The sequence below is a fragment of the Amblyomma maculatum genome, chromosome 2 (assembly GCF_055883805.1).
Source record: "Amblyomma maculatum isolate TAMU_Amacu chromosome 2, ASM5588380v1, whole genome shotgun sequence".
Lineage (NCBI taxonomy): Eukaryota > Metazoa > Arthropoda > Arachnida > Ixodida > Ixodidae > Amblyomma > Amblyomma maculatum.
Genome location: NC_139345.1, coordinates 226,387,194 through 226,405,202, shown reverse-complemented (window position 1 = coordinate 226,405,202; position 18,009 = coordinate 226,387,194). Strand labels below are relative to the sequence as shown.

The following is an 18,009-nucleotide window of genomic DNA, read 5'->3' as shown; positions in this document are numbered from 1 at the left end:
GTCATTTACATTTTCTTCAATTACCTTTCGTTCAGAGAGGGAAACCCGATAAGGCCGTCGGCGAACGATAGAGTTACCTTCAGTAATGATGCGATGGTGCGCAACACTAGTCCGTCCCAGTGGTGGGGAAGTGGCATCAAAAATGGCTTGGTGTTGTCGAAGCAATGTCAGCAGTTCTTGGCGTTGGTTCGGCGTGAGGTTAGGATTAATAGTCTTTGTGAGAACAGAAAGAGAGACGTCTGTCGAAACACGGTGCTGAGGCTGAGGAGCGGTGAGCACCATCAAGGACAAAGGTTGAACATCCACCTTGCAGGGGAGAGAAGTTCCTTTTCGGAGCACGAGGGATTCACGTGAAGTGTTAGTGGCCGCTACTGTCGCTGAGCCGTTGCAGAACCTCACAAGACTAGACGGGAAGGCGATACCGCGTTCAAGATGACGATAAGATGGTGCGATGAGTACGTCCCCGTCAGCGATGTGGTCAGAAACAACGGTAAGCAGTTTTTCGCACTGAAGAGGCAGAACAGTATCAGCGGCGGCAACGAGGGGATGATGTCTTCCAGAAACTTCAGATGAAAAATCGCTGTCTGTCATATGGATAACACGGTCGCCACAAGAAATTAACGCCGAAGCGGTTGACAAAAAATCCTATCCAAAAATCATCAGATGCGCACATGGAGAGAGCACAGCAAACTGCACATGATGGCGGACGCCGTCAATAACAACTCGTACGGTGCACTTTGCTAAAGGGCGCAAAGGAACGTCATTGGCTCCACGGAGTTCAGGCCCATCATATGGTGTCGTAACTTTTCGCAAACGGTAGCACAAATCAGCGTGAATGACAGAAATTGCAGCCCCTGTATCAATCAATGCTTCGACCGGTAATCCTTCAGCGAAAACAGAAATCACATTATACGGGCGATCTGGAGGACTTTTGGTAAGTTCGCAGACTGCAGTTTGACCTCCGGAAACTGCAACGCTTAGTTTTCCGGATGGCGGACAGGGCGAGTTGTTGCGGGTCGGAGAGGGGAAAGTGAGCGGCGGTATGGGGATAGGGACCGACGTCGGGACGCATGGGTTCCACGAGGCTCAGACGAGGATTCTGGAGGTGGGGATGATCTTCGAGGTGGGCTGGAAATAGGAGGTCGTCGCTGATAATATGAGGGTACGTCACTTTCGAATGCGTCATAACCACGCCGCTCGTTCTGAATACGGCGACGGCAGAAGCGGGATATATGTCCTCGTATTCCACAGTAGTAGCACACTGGGCGAGAGGGGCGCCAGGGTGCGTAATAGGGTGGCGTAGGCTGAGCCGTCGTCACGGCGTTGATGTGGTTGTAGGGCGATGCCAGTTGGGGCGGCGGAACAAAAGGAGGGGGTGATGCTGCGACGTGCGCGTAAGTCGATGCTTGGCGGGGTGCAGGAGGGTCGGACGGCATAGGTCGCGTGATTGTTGCCAGCTCGTCTTTAATGATGTTGCGTAGACCGGCGTCATTAGAAGGTACAGAAGAATGATCGCACCCGTGTCGACAGAAAGGCTTGAGGGCTTGGAGCTCCTCCCGGATGATGGCTCGAATCAGTGCCCGTAGATCCAGGTCAGCATAGGTCGGGCCAGTAGCAATGCTGGGCTGCAATGGAGGACTGCAGCTGGTCGATGCGTTGGCAGGTCGCAATAATGGCGTCAACAGTAGAAGGATTCTGGGCAATCAGGGTATTATAAGCCACAGAATTAATTCCTTTTAAGATGTGGTGTACGCGTTCAGGTTCCGGCATGGTGGGACTAACACGCCGGCAGAGTGCAAGTATGGCCTCTATGTAAGACGCGTACGACTCATCGGGACCTTGGAGGCGAGAGGCGAGCTTGTTCTTCGCGACCTCAGTGCGAACTGCTGGGTCGGCGAAATATTGGCGGAACTGCTGCTTGAATGTTGTCCAGTTAGTGGTGTGGGGTTCGCGGTTAATAAACCAGGTTCTGGCGACCTCAATGAGGTAGAAGGAAACGTTCAGAAATTTTAGAGCGTCGTCCCACCGGTTGTAGTTACTGCAGCGTTCATAGGTGTCCAGCCAGTCATCGACGTCTTCGTTGCGACGACCAGCGAACAGCGGCGGGTCGCGTTGTCGTGCGGGCATAGTCGGAGGGGGTGGTGCAGCCGAGGTAGAGGGTCCTGCCGATTCGTGGGTGCTCTCGGTAGACATAACGATGGTGGCAGGCGGTAAACAGCGACCGGAACGTAGCTCCAGCGAGAGGCAGGGCACAAAACAGCGAGGGGATCAATTCTCACCTCCACCACTTGTGGAAGAAGGCTAGGTCAAGACGGCGAGGTCGTGGCGGCAAGGACAGCGAAGTTTTGTCCAGCGTTTTAATCCGGTCACCAACCCAGGCACGCGCCAGAGCCGGCGCCGCGGGCCGATGATGATGGTATGTACAAATGAAAGAAGATGATGATGGCATGTACAAATGAAAGAAGGTCCACAGAAGGCTCACAATATCATAATCGCCACACTCGTGAACTTTCTTGAGAGTAATTCATTTTTCTCATCTGCACAACATGGTTTCCGCAAAACTTATTCATGTGAGACTCAACTAATTTCTTTTACAAATAGCTTACATCATATACTGGATAAGTCATCAGTCGTTGATTGCATCTTTTTAGACTTCTCGAAAGCATTTGATAAGGTTTGTCATCAGTTGTTCTTCAAAAATTACTTCCGCTAAATATTGACACTAATTTGTTCAAATGGATCGAATGCTTTCTCACCAATCGCTCACAATATGTCTGCGCTAACGGCTACAACTCATCCTTTGCTAATGTACTATCAGGTGTTCCACAGGGTTCCGTACTCGGACCGTTATTGTTCCTAATATATATAAACGATCTTCCATCCTATGGGTCATCTAACATACATTTATTCGCTGACTGCATTATTTTTCGTGAAATAAAAGACGATAATGATATTAACATTCTACAGCGCGACCTCACGGCTATAATCAATTGGTGTAATCAATGGCTGATGGAACTAAACTCTAACAAATGCAAGGTAATGCGTGTCACCCATACTGCTAATTCGTCCCCTCTATATACTCTGAATGACAATGAACCTGATAGCGTCCATTCTTATAAATACCTAGGCATTCACATTTCATCCGACCTAACTTGGCGGCTTCATATAGATTACATCATCAACAACACTAACAAAACGCTAGGTTATCTGATACGTAATTTTTCCAGCGCCCCGTCTACTTTGAAATCAGTCCTTTATAAAACTTTAATACTTCCAAAATTAGAATACTCAGCAGCGGCCTGGGATCCTAGCCATGATTACTTAATTACTGCACTTGAACGCGTTCAGAATAACTCTGCTCGTTTCATTCTTTCTAACTATAACCGAGGAGCAAGTGTCACAGAAATGAAAACTATTTTGCGTCTTCCATCACTGGCTTCACGACGAAAAGTTTGCCGGCTAACCCTATTCCACAAGTTATATTATCATTCCGTCTTACACAGCAATTTTTTTCAGACACCCTATTACATATCGCATCGCATTGATCATCCCTGTAAAGTAGCCATCCCTTTATGCAAAACAGATTCTTTCTTACGCTCATTTGATCCCCGTAATTCCAAAGAATGGAACAATCTTTCTAATGAATTTATATCTATTACTGATACAAATAACTTTCGCAAAGCTTTAACCTGCATTGTATAAGTACTACTAGTTTTGTTTCTACTAATACAATTATTGCCGATTTCATAGCTAATATTGTATATACCACTATAGGGTGCATTATTTATGTACCCGACTTTTGCAGTGTTTCTTTTTTCCTGTATTTCTTTTTGCCCACTCCCTTTGAAATGCCTGTATGGCCCTGAGGGTAAAGACAAATAAATAAAATAAATAATATTTTACTCTGAGCTTCCCGTACTTCGAACGATGCCCAGCCCATATCTCCCTGTACCACCTCATTTGTGGTTTTGCCGTGGGCACCTAGTGCTAATTGTCCAACGGATCTCTTATTTATTTCTAATGTCGACTGTACCTCTGAATTTAGGCACAAAACCGCATTTCCTTAAGTAAGTCCGGGCACCATAATTCCTTTCCAAATACCCCTCAAAACCTCATACCTATTGTATCCCCACAATGCCTTATGCTTCATTATCCCAGCATTCCTTCGCCCTTTCGCCTTAAGTGATTGCTCATGCTTTCCAATGTATGCCAATCCTTCGTTTACCTATGCCCCCAGATATTTATATTCTGCTACTCTAGGTATTTCATGGCCTTGTATTTTAAGACCCTGATCAGTTGAGCCGTTGAAAATCATCAGACCCGACTTAACTGCGCTGAAACTGAAGCCTAGAGCGTCCCCTTCGTGTCCGCAATACTTAACTAGAGTTTGCAATTCTTCCAGACTCTCATCTAGCAGCACAATATTGTCTGCATACATCAAACCGGGGAGGCGCTGCTCTACCGCCTTTCCACCTAATCTATAAGACAGGTTAAAACCTAGGTTACTGTCTTGTATCCTCCATTCCGTTCCAGGTTTATCATATAAAGCATGAACAGCAGCGGTGATAGAGGACAGCCTTGTCTTAATCCTTTGCATACTTTGACATCTTCCGTACTTCTTATCCCTTCCCATGTAATTTCGACTGTGTTATCCCGGTATATTTCCTGTAGGAACTCTCATAACCGATCCTATCTCATAACCGATACCTTCTTCTTTTAATATGTTCCACAGCAGTTCCCTGCTTACGTTGCCGTGCGCCCCGTTGATGTCCAGGAAGGCCAAATACAAAGGTCTATTTTCCACTCTAGATATTTCGATGCATTGGGTAAGCGCGAACAGGCTATCATCTAAGCGCCTACCATTTCTAAAGCCATTCTGAAGTTCTCCGAGTATCTTGTTACTTTCTACCAATGACTGCACCTTTAATTTCACCGCCTGCATGGACAACCTGTACATAACACATGTTATAGTAATCGGCCTGTAGGATTTTATGTGCATCCTTTCTCCTTTTCCTTTATAAATCAAATTCATTTTACTATGCCGCCAGCTGTCCGGAATTTCCTTATTCGTTATGACTGTTTCCAGAGCTTTTAACAACGTTTCCTTACTTTTTGGACCGAGTTCATTAATCAGCTCGATCGGAATTCCATCTATTCCTGTAGATGTGCTTTTAGGAGTATATATTTCTGCCTTTTTCCAGTTTAGATTGGTCAGTTCTAAGCTGTTTTGTATTCTGCTACCTTGTGTTGCTTCCTGATTTGCGGAGATTACCCTATCGTCGCTCTTAAATGACTCGGCTATAACTGATGTAATGTAGTTCACTGCGTTGTCTCCCTTTAAACAATTTCCCTCGTTATCTTGAATCCGAACCTGCTTTCTTTGATTCTTCTTCCCTAGCCAGCTTATATGATTCCAGAATTTTCTTGCTCCGCCTCTAGAGGCATCGTGTATGTTAGCCATCCAGCGATCGGTGGACTGCCTTATTTTACTTTGGACGAGGGCCTGTGCCTCAAGTTTCTTTTGTTGATATGATTTCCATTTTTGGTCGATTTCCTCCTGAGATATCTGTGCTTTCTTTGCCATTCGGTGTTCCCTTGAAGCAGCCCGTCGTTGTTCAATAGCTTCCCTGGTTTCCTTATTCCACCAGCTCCGTGGCTTTCTCTTTCCATTCCAGCGGTTTGCTACTTTAGCCTCCAGAATTTTCCTCCTTATGAGTAGTTCTACCTGGTCATAATCCCAGAATTCCATGGGGCTTCTCTCTATTGCTTCCTCTATGTCTGCTGCTATCTGCGCTATTTGATCGTCGTTTAATTTTGCATTTACGTTTTGTCTAAGTTCCATTTCTCTTTTCATCAAGGGCCCCATCTGCATACTAATACGTTTATGATCACTTCCCAGACTACACTCCCCTTCTTCGTCTATTTCCATTTTTGTGACCTTGCTATACATTTCCTGTGACATTAGGCAATAGTCAATGGTCGTCTGCCTGTTGCGGAATTCCCACGTGATTTGGCCTTCACATTTTGTTTCTCTATTTACTATAACTAGATCGTGTCGCTCACAGAAATCTAGCATTAGCTTTCCGTTACAATCCGTGTATCCATCCAGATCGTCGATGTGGCCGTTCATGTCCCCCAGCAGAATAATATTGGCCCCGTTTCCAAACTGGCTTATATCGTTACTGAGACATTCAACAAGATCCCTGTTTTCTTGCCTGCATTGATGTCCTGTTCCTAAATAAATTACCCCTAGCCATGTCCTTATGCCGGCAATTGTTCCTGATACCCAGATATGTTCTTTACAAGATGATGTTCTTTACAAGCAGTGGGGCGGTGGCGACCCCACCGAGGCGCGGCGGGCGGTGGAAACAGACCTCATTGGTGAGGCCGTAAGAGAAGAGAAGCGTGCTCTCCCTCGAGACCGGCCGTGCAATAAAATAAAATGATGTGCCCGAAGAAAACAACAAGACCCTACAGACATTCACGAACAGGAAATGTTTTTGTGGCAGACGACAGGCAGACTACGGGAAAAATGTAGATGTAGCAGTTGTACGTCTTAAATTATATTTAGCGCAAATTCAGACAAGTTGCGATTGCGTTTGCTTTTCTTGTGTTCGTTTTAGAAGCGACATACTTGTTCCATGGCATAAAGCGAGTAACACAGCTAAAGCAAGCAGAATGGTTTACTGCTGCATACCATTCTGCAAATCTGAGCATGGAAAAATGCCTGGCATAAGCTTTCATGAGTTTCCTGTGACTTGTGTGCGGGACCAGTGGATTCGGAATGTTGCAAGAAAAGGTGAAAACTGTTTTAAATCTCCCATCACTTTCAGCTAGACGACAAAATAATGAGATAGGCAGGTTACAAATTAGAACAGTGGAGAAATATTGAAACCAAACTGTATGCAACGGGTACCATGGATTTAGTATTGCAGCATGATTAATTATGAGAGCTTGTAGACCATCAAATAGAGCCATTCACCCTAGCGGAGCATAGGATATGTCCTGTATCTGTTCTTTAACTGTAATGCAAAATTTATTGCATCAGTCTTTTACGTTTAAACACTGGGGAACTTGTTCCAATCATATGCGCCAAATATAAGCATTTTATAAGTTAAACTTATAATGAATAGACATCAACTCGCCCAACAAGAAATGCTCATAAGCATTTTAGAAAACAGTAATAGTAATATGTGTGCTGGGGAACAACAACTTTATATTATATCTTGCTTTCTCTTTTTATTTCCTTTGGGAAGGCCCAGAAAACCAGCTTTGGCAGCCAACAGACCGGTTGAAAGTGTGCACCTGATGATTTCAGGACAGGCTTGGGTGCTGAAAAGTGAAGCCGTGCCCTGATTATTTTTACGCCACTTGTGATCCCAACTGGAAGGTCATTGCATGCGCCAAGAGGAAACCTAGACGACAACGATGAACGCCATATACGCCACAAAAGTTACTTATTAAACCGCATATATGATGAATATATATTAAAATTCAATTTTTTAATTTTTTCACAGGGGACAAACACTGCCTATTCCATCGTCCTCTCAACTAAGTCAAAATTCTGAGCCTTTAGGTCCACCCTCTCCAACAGCGAGTTATGAGCAAGCTCTCGCGGAACCCTCTGCATCTAACGGCGTCACATCGAGATCTGGACGGTAGAAACGGTCGGTGTCGGCACAAACAAACCTGACCTCAAAAAAGATGCGCCTTACAGAAGCGGCCACGAAGACGTCGAAACAAAAAGAACAAAGAATTCCAAAAGAGAACTGTATCTTGAAGAAACAAGCTTCCGAACTGAAGAAAAAGGTATCCATGGTCAGCGGATACTCGCAGCTTGCTAATGCCGCAATACTTCAGGTACCATTGCACATAATTAAACTAGCTTCTTCAACCTAAGCCTGAGGATTGGCGCACTAAATACAGTAACAAATTCTCTGTTTTCCAGGAGAAAGTACACGAAAATCACCCTCTTTTTCTAAAAGAACAGCTGTCCTGTTTGGATAAGGAAAATCACCGCTGGTCAGAGGAGACAATCAGGCAAGCCATCCTATGGCATTCCAAATCACCGTGCGCCTATGAGATGCTACGGGAATCGGGGCGCTTAACCCTTCCAGGTCACACCACGCTGAAAAGGTACATCGGACCATGTAGCAAAGAAGTAGTATCCTCATTAATCACGCAGCATTTGCACCAGGAAGCTGCGTGTTTGTCCGAACGGGTAAGCTCAGGAGGTTTATGCGACGGCGCTTATTAAAACGCATGCACTTTTAGTGTTGCATCTCACAGCGCGTTTTTACTATATGCAGGAAAAAATGGGATCCCTTGTGGTCGATGAAATGTAGCTAAGGCAGGGTGCAAGCTACCAGAAGCAAGGAGATGCCGTGCATGGGCTTGTGGAAATGGGAGGCCTCGAGAAAGTAGGACTCCAAAATGAGCTCGCAACACACCTTCTTGCCTTCGTCTTTGTGGGCCTGTCAAAGCACTACACGTGAGATATATATATATATATATATATATATATATATATACCAGCAATTACACAATGATAAAAGCAATTGACAAGGATGAAAACCGTCCGACAAATGTAATCTGACGTGCACGTGCAACGTTTTTTCAGTCTTCCAGTAGGATACTACTTTACCCAATCCATTAAAGGGAAGGAGCTGCACCGCTTGACGATGCAAGTAATGAGGTCCATAGAAGAAGCTGGATTCAAGGTGGTACGCCTGGTAGCAGACAATCATGCCTCCAACTGCGATTTGCTGATGACATTGCCTTGCTAAGTAACTCGGGGGATGAACTGCAAATAATGCTTGATGACCTAGACAGGAAAAGTAGAAAGGTAGGCTTGAAAATCAATATGCAGAAGACTAAGGTAATGCTCAACAGCCTCGGGAAGGAACAGCAGTTTACGTTAGGTAGCGAAGTACTGGAAGTAGTAGGCGAATATGTCTACTTAGGACAGGTAGTAACCGCAGATCCGGACCATGAAAAGGAAATAAAAAGAATAAGATTAGGATGGAGCACATTTGGCAAGCACTCGCAGACGATGACTAGCAGCTTACCGGTATCGCTCAAGAGGAAAGTATACAACACTTGCATCTTACCTGTACTCACCTATGGGGCTGAAACGTGGAGGCTAACCAAGAGAATTCTACTTAAGTTGAGGACAACCTAGAGGGCTATGGAACGAAAAATGGTAAGGGTAACATTAAGAGATAGGAAGCGTGCAGAGTGGGTCAGAGAAATAAATCAAGTTACCGACATTCTAGTGGAAATTAAGAAGAGGAAATGGGCATGGGCAGGACATGTAGTGCGAAGAGAGGATAACCGATGGTCGCTTAGGGTAACAAACTGGATTCCAGGGAAAGGAAGCGTAGCAGGGGGCGGCAGAAAGTTAAGTGGACGGATGACGTTAAGAAGTTTGCAGGGGTCAAGTAGATGCAGCTAGCACAGAACCGGGTTAATTGGAGAAATATGGGAGAAGTCTTCGCCCCGCAGTGGGTATAGTCAGGCTGATGATGATGATGATATGTTGCCTGAGAGCAATGCAATAAAAAAATGTACTTTTGAAAAACACAGCAGATGCCCCATAAAAAGCCATCCAATTTCAGATCACATCCGGTCACCTTGGTATGCACCACACAGCCACTTAGTGAAGATAAGGGTGCACGACTCCGCACCAAATGGGAAAATGGACTCTCCAGTTTCCAAAAGGAAAAGAGGGAAGCCTAAGGATGATGCACCCTCCCCTCGCAAACTTCCTGAACAGTGTGCTCACACGATCTAATTATGCACAGGATGAGGGATTCATGTGTATCTCCACACCTTCTTGTACACTGCCCACCACGAAGGGTTCCTACACAAAGCCACTCTAGTGCTAGCTCCTTCAGTGGAATGAGTACATGACAGGCACATTTCACTTCACACAACTGCACATATCATGCAACAGTACAAAAAAGAAATACAGCACAGCATAAATGTAATGTAAAATTTATTTTATTAGAAAAATTGTGAGAGACAAACATATTAAAATTAAAAGAAAACAGAGTAAGGAGTTTAGATGTAAACACAAGTAAAAAGCAAATAGAGACAAACATGTAAGATTTAAAAGCAAAATGCCAAGAGCAACTCTATCACTCTTCTGCCACGATGCTGTTAAAGAGATTTCCATAACAAACAGGACCTCCTCAGGACTGTCTTCATGGCACATCCATTTCAGCCAACAGAATTGATTGGCGACCTGCAGATCGTTCTCCACAAATGAAGTTTAATTGGCATACATGTCACTTACATGCAGCCTGCAGGCTCATGTGATGTAAACAGCTCTACTCTGTTCCATCCTTTTTCACTGTACCTTTCTTTCTTTGCTGTGGTCGGCTATGCATTTTTTTCCTTCAGTTTTTACTATTTTTAATTTACCAATGAGTGGTGACTATAGAAAGAGTGAACCAGAACACAAGGTGCACTCGAGTTGGTCTGTCGATACACGCTGGTTCGGAGGTGTTGGCGGAGAGATGCACTATGAGACCACTCCAAACTTCCTGCCCACGATGACAAAGGCATCCACTGTGCGGTCAATGTCCTCCATGGAGTGCGCTGCTGAGATCTGCACACGGATGCGAGCCTTGCCTGCAACAAGGGAAAGTCGCACCTGCTCAGACTTGTACCGTGCCCAATGAAACCTCTTGTTCATAGAGGTGGTACAGTTTGGCAGCAGTGTGCATACCTAGCTTTTCCTGCTTTTGTAGCATTGTTATGGAGCTGCTCATCGATTGTGGAACAAGATTGTGGCCGGCACATCGCCTACGGGCAGGCACCACCGCATCACTGCAGTGATAGTTGCATTACAGTGTCCACGTGGGACTTCTGCTATCAGCTGTCTTTAAAACGGACATCTGCTCTTCAGTTCAGCAGCAGTTGCATGCCTAACTTTTCCTGCTTTTGCAGGTAAGCGAGTTATGGTACGCGCACTGCTGCCAAGCTTGAACCTCGTTTGAGTGAAAACTTGTCTAAGGAGTTCACGAAAGCAAAAGCGTAGGCTGATGGGGAACGACATTCTAGGAAAAAAGCAGCTCCCTGTGCAGGTGCGCTGCTTTTTTCCTACACATTTTAAAAGAAATGAGGCACGAACTGTGCGGTGTCCAGGATAGCATCAAGTTCTGTAGCGATACGTGAGACGAGACAAACGTAAATAGCACAAAAGCACTCGGAAAAAAAAATTTTCAAATGCAATGAAGACCTCAGAAAGTGTCTGTCGTAAAACGTAGATGACATTGAACAATATAGCCACCTGAAATAACTTGGAGATAAACTCGGATGAAAGCCCAGACAGCGTTGAGATGAAAATTGGAGAACTAATTGACGAGCCTGTCTCTAAAGCGGACATCGACACATGTCACATGGTTCCGACACAAAATTCTGAGACCAATATTCTGGTTAGATTTGTGAAAAGGGACAAGCCACAAAGCCAGCAAACAAAGGATTTCAAACGATAAACTTGGGTTTTCCGGAAAAGAGCCAGTGTTTGTTAATGAGAACCTTGCACAGGCCAACAAGAAGTTGCTTGGAGCTACTATTTCACGCAAAAAGCAAGTGGGATGGAAATATGTTTGGACCTCTGGATGTAAGATATTTGAGCCCCAGAATGAGACAGGTGATGTGCTGAGGATCTCTGCTCTGTCTGATTTAGAGATGACTGAATAATGTGTGCATCTGTAGAGATATATATTGCTGCTGATCTTTTTTTCATGTACTTTGAACCAGCATGCCAGTATTATGATGATGCTTTCAACCTGACGTTTGGCCCAGACAAAACTAGATTTTCTGCAATTCATATCCATGCTCATAGCATGAAGAATAAGATTCTCAATTTGTTTTTGGAATCTTTGAAAGTAGATTTTGATGCACTTTTGTTTACTGTGACCTGTAATGATGATCACATTTTTCTTCCTGGTCATAATTACAATGGTTTACATAGGTCCAGTGGCAGTGGCGGTGGTGTTGCAATTTATGTAAAAAATGGTTATGCTCGCAGTGTAATAGAAGATTTTTCAACCATGATGTCTAATGCTGAATGTTCGGTCATAGCCTTGCCCCACATTATGGTTGCTGCAGTATACAGACCACCTGCTGGCAGCAGATTCCATTTTTTTCGGTTCTTGGAATTCTTGAGTTCCACCCTTGTTCTTATGGGTGATGTTAGCATATTCTGCTGATAGCATTTCACGGGAACTAAACAGTATTATGTTCTAACAGCATTAACCTTACCGACAAGAATACCTTCAACTACTTCTACCTTGCTAGATATCTGCGTTACAAATGTGTCAGTTTCTGAAACCATGTGTGTTGACTAATGACATCAGTGACCATCTTTTTTGTCTTGTTCCTCTTAGAATGAATAAGTGAAACATTTTGGCGTTTCCTAACAAGATATTGTCACGCACTTCCCGCGGTCCTTATTGAAGGAAGATGAGGTTTGGCGGGATAAGCAGAAGAGGAGGAAGCTGGTTCTGCCCCGCTCTTGTGTGCTATTCTCTAGCGCAGCCTAAGATCTGTCTAAATAAACGTCGTAACAAGTGTGGTGGAGTTTGCGGGCTAAAGATCACCACGGAACCTCTCCTACTTCGCCGAAGCAGAAGAATTGCTGGGCTACCCCCCCTACGGACGGAGATGACGCAAGCAGATGTTTCAACGCCGCCCATGCCAGCAGCACAACCGACCATCCCACAGCCTTATCGGGAACCCCGACACTTTTATGGCAAGCCTGGGGAAGACGTGGATGACTGGCTCACCCACTACAATCGGGTGAGCAAATACAACCGCTGGGATGCGAATACCAAGCTGGCGAATGCGGTATTCTTTCTTGAAGAAACTGCACTAACATGGTTTGACAATCATGAAGCATCCCTTACCACCTGGGATCGCTTCATGGAAGAAATGAGAGCGGGATTCGGAGATGCCGATGCTCGAAAAAAGAGCGCAGAACAGACTCTGGCTCAGCGAGTGCAAGTACCGGGGGAGACCTGCACAACTTATATAGAAGTCCTCAAGCTATGCAGAATAGTTGATGATCGAATGACAGAAGAAGACAAAGTGGGCCACCTCCTCAAAGGAATAGCGCAAGATGTGTACAACTTTCTCATCTGCAAGGAGGATTTGAAGACCACCGCTGATGTAACACGACACTGCCGCACTTTTGAATCTTTGAAGCGACGCCGTATCATTCCGAAGTTTGGTCGGCTGCCTAATGTGACAACTGTCGCTAGTGTGGATGTGTCTGAAACGACAAGCCTGGCAGATACAATCCGCCAGATCGTCCGCGAAGAGCTTCGGAGGCATCAAGATATTGGGGGCCACGTCAGACCCGTCTACAGGAGCACCTCTTCGTCAGACAGCCCATCTTCTACCTGTTATGCTCCCTCTGTTACGTCTCCTTCGGACACCCGATGCTCTGCTGCTCATCGCCCGAACATCCAGCCTCTCAACATCAACGCGTACAACAGTGAGCACTCTCGTCCTCCTCGTCGACCACATCCAGAGCATGAAACGTTTAATACAAGCGACGATGAGCCTTATTCATCGAATGAACGTGAGCCGCCAGTGTGTTATGCCTGTGGAATGATCGGAAGACGTGGATGACTGGCTCACCCACTACAATCGGATGAGCAAATACAACCGCTGGGATGCGAATACCAAGCTGGCGAATGCGGTATTCTTTCTTGAAGAAACTGCACTAACATGGTTTGACAATCATGAAGCATCCCTTACCACCTGGGATCGCTTCATGGAAGAAATGAGAGCGGGATTCGGAGATGCCGATGCTCGAAAAAAGAGCGCAGAACAGACTCTGGCTCAGCGAGCGCAAGTACCGGGGGAGACCTGCACAACTTATATAGAAGAAGTCCTCAAGCTATGCAGAATAGTTGATGATCGAATGACAGAAGAAGACAAAGTGGGCCACCTCCTCAAAGGAATAGCGCAAGATGTGTACAACTTTCTCATCTGCAAGGAGGATTTGAAGACCACCGCTGATGTAACACGACACTGCCGCACTTTTGAATCTTTGAAGCGATGCCGTATCATTCCGAAGTTTGGTCGGCTGCCTAATGTGACAACTGTCGCTAGTGTGGATGTGTCTGAAACGACAAGCCTGGCAGATACAATCCGCCAGATCGTCCGCGAAGAGCTTCGGAGGCATCAAGATATTGGGGGCCACGTCAGACCCGTCTACAGGAGCACCTCTTCGTCAGACAGCCCATCTTCTACCTGTTATGCTCCCTCTGTTACGTCTCCTTCGGACACCCGATGCTCTGCTGCTCATCGCCCGAACATCCAGCCTCTCAACATCAACGCGTACAACAGTGAGCACTCTCGTCCTCCTCGTCGACCACATCCACAGCATGAAACGTTTAATACAAGCGACGATGAGCCTTATTCATCGAATGAACGTGAGCCGCCAGTGTGTTATGCCTGTGGAATGATCGGAAGACGTGGATGACTGGCTCACCCACTACAATCGGGTGAGCAAATACAACCGCTGGGATGCGAATACCAAGCTGGCGAATGCAGTATTCTTTCTTGAAGAAACTGCACTAACATGGTTTGACAATCATGAAGCATCCCTTACCACCTGGGATCGCTTCATGGAAGAAATGAGAGCGGGATTCGGAGATGCCGATGCTCGAAAAAAGAGCGCAGAACAGACTCTGGCTCAGCGAGCGCAAGTACCGGGGGAGACCTGCACAACTTATATAGAAGAAGTCCTCAAGCTATGCAGAATAGTTGATGATCGAATGACAGAAGAAGACAAAGTGGGCCACCTCCTCAAAGGAATAGCGCAAGATGTGTACAACTTTCTCATCTGCAAGGAGGATTTGAAGACCACCGCTGATGTAACACGACACTGCCGCACTTTTGAATCTTTGAAGCGACGCCGTATCATTCCGAAGTTTGGTCGGCTGCCTAATGTGACAACTGTCGCTAGTGTGGATGTGTCTGAAACGACAAGCCTGGCAGATACAATCCGCCAGATCGTCCGCGAAGAGCTTCGGAGGCATCAAGATATTGGGGGCCACGTCAGACCCGTCTACAGGAGCACCTCTTCGTCAGACAGCCCATCTTCTACCTGTTATGCTCCCTCTGTTACGTCTCCTTCGGACACCCGATGCTCTGCTGCTCATCGCCCGAACATCCAGCCTCTCAACATCAACGCGTACAACAGTGAGCACTCTCGTCCTCCTCGTCGACCACATCCAGAGCATGAAACGTTTAATATAAGCGACGATGAGCCTTATTCATCGAATGAACGTGAGCCGCCAGTGTGTTATGCCTGTGGAATGATCGGCCACATTTCCCGCTTTTGCCGCAACCGTCGTCCGTACCAGCAGTATCGCCGACAGTGGGTGAACTCCCGTACAAGGCTTCCTGCTGACAATGATGATTCATATAGAAGAACACCTGGCCGGAATGAGTACAGATCAACAGCTAGCCGACAAGAACGCAGAATGGTGCTGAACCGAAACGAATCACCGGCCTCTGACCATAGCCTGACACCACCATCTCGGCGCCTACGACAATCCCCTTCTCCCCGACGACGGTCGCCACCTCCGGGAAACTAGTGAGTGCGGCCGATGGAGGTGAGGTCGCAAAAGATTCTAGCTTACCCATGCCTCTGCCCATTTCGATGTTAAAAAACCGAATTGAAGTGTTTGTGGACGGTGTACGTGCTATGGCGTTGTTGAACACAGGTGCAACTATTTCTATTATAAGTCTCACTTTTAAAAACTGCCTTGGTCGTAAAATTATGTTTGCTTGGGATAGTGCGACAACATTATGTGGTGTTGGTGGCGAACCGCTTAACCCACTTGGGGTCTGTTCCGTGAACCTTGTTATCGCCGGCCACACATTCCGAACTGAATTCGCAGTACTTACTCGATCAACGCATGACGTAATTCTTGGACTCGATTTTCTGGAGCAATGTGGGGCCACTCTCGACTTTCGCAATGGAGACATTTCTGTGAGCACTCGAATTGAATCTGCTTTGCGTGAAAATTCGCGGACCCATCCTAGCACGCTTTCGGTTTCAGAAGACATAGTCATTCCTGCAATGTCAGCAGAGTTTATACGAGTTGTTAGTTCCAGCTGTGCCAGTGATGCGCTCGAGGCTGTGGTTGAACCACTCACCCTCAACTGCGCGAAGAAAAGTATTCTGATTCCCCGCTGCATCATCTCAGTCATGAATGGCCATTCTTCTTTGTGGACGACTAACTGCTCTAACGAACCTGTTGTATTACCACGTGGTCTAAAACTTGCCAACTTCGACAAAGACACTTTTAAATCAGTGGCCGTGCTCAGCACAGACAATTCCCAGCCTACTGCATGCTCAGAAGGGCGAAACATGCTGCGGCTTTTGATTTCTCTCGGGACTCGCCACCACGGATTCCCATTTCCCGTACTCAGCACCGAATCAATACAGGAACTGCTGATCCAAACCGCCAGAAGCCTTATCGTGTATCCCCATCAGAGCGCCAAACAATCGAAGAACAAGTTCGTGACATGCTGCATAAGGGCATCATTCAGGAATCGTCTAGTCCGTGGGCTGCCCCTGTGATTCTAGTCAAAAAGAAAGATGGCACATGGCGATTTTGTGTTGATTATTGACGTCTGAATACTGTTACCAAGAAGGACGTGTATCCCCTGCCACGTATTGATGACGCCATTGATTGCTTACATTCCGTCTCCTCTTTTTCCTCAGTTGACCTGCGATCAGGCTATTGGCAGATCCCCATGCACCCGGAAGATAAAGAAAAGACGGCATTCATCACCCCAGACGGGCTGTATGAATTTAATGTGATGCCGTTTGGATTATGTAACGCTCCAGCCACGTTCGAAAGATTCATGGATACAGTTTTGCGCGGGCTGAAGTGGCAGATTTGTATGTGTTATTTGGACGATGTAGTGATATTCGGGAAAACTTTTCATGAACACAACAGTCGATTAGAGGTTGTCTTGGAGTGTATTGAGAAAGCTGGTCTGGTACTCAATTCCAAGAAATGTCGTTTTGGAGAACGCCAGACTGTGGTACTTGGACATCTCAAAGACAAGGATGGAATCAGGCCTGATCCGAAAAAGATCGAAGCTGTCACCTGTTTTAAACCGCCGAAATCGTTAAAACAGCTCGGGAGTTTTTTCTCCTATTTTCGGCGTTTTGTTCCGAAGTTTGCTGATCTAGCATATCCCCTTACTTGTCATCTGAAAAAAGATGTGCCTTTCAAGTGGACTGCCGATTGTGACTCCGCCTTTCGCCAGTTAAAGTTTATTTTGACATCAGGACCAGTACTACACCACTTCTGTCCATCAGCTCCAACAGAACTTCACACTGACGCCAGCGCAGTTGGAATTGGTGCTGTGCTCATACAGCGCCACAATGGCGATGAACATGTCGTTGCGTATGCAAGCCGTTCTTTGAGCAAGGCTGAGCGTAATTACACAGTAACTGAACAGGAATGCTTAGCTGTTGTATTCGGTGTGCAACGGTTTAGGTCATATCTTTATGGATGTGCATTTAAAATTGTGACGGACCATCGTTCGTTATGTTGGCTTGTAAACCTTCATGACCCCTGTGGACGCCTTGCGCGGTGGGCTTTGCGCCTTCAAGAATTCAATTTTACCGTGTCTTTTAAGAGTGGTCGTAAGCACGGTGATGCTGACTGCTTGTCACGGTTGCCACTTGAAACTACTGATTGCGACAATGAGGTCTTGGATGAATATATATCTGCTATCTCTACAAGTTTCTCTGATGTTGGTGAATTCAAGATTGCGCAGCAGCACGACAACGAGTTGGCGCCGCTTTTTGAGGCAGCAAAATCCCGGAACCCTACGACCTCATTCTGCATTCGTGACGGTGTACTATACAGGAAGAACTACTCGTCAGTAGGTGAGCGGCTTCTTCTGGTAGTTCCTACAAGTCTTAGGTGTCAGGTTCTTCGGGTAATGCACGACGAT

The 18,009-nt window shown here is 46.0% G+C and overlaps 1 protein-coding gene across 2 annotated transcripts in view; it reads right to left on the bottom strand.

The window, feature by feature from the left end:
• Positions 1-9,986: 9,986 nt before the first annotated feature.
• Gcat (Glycine C-acetyltransferase) overlaps positions 9,987-18,009 on the bottom strand; it is a 238,625-nt gene continuing 230,602 nt past the window's right edge. Inside the window, exon 11 of one of the 2 annotated variants that reach the window (XM_084595840.1) lies at positions 9,987-10,657. In XM_084595840.1, the coding sequence (XP_084451966.1) occupies positions 10,581-10,657 (77 nt within the window). In that variant the 3' untranslated portion in view covers positions 9,987-10,580. The remainder of the gene's footprint in view (positions 10,658-18,009) is intronic. The other variant, XM_084595841.1, reaches the window with a different exon arrangement.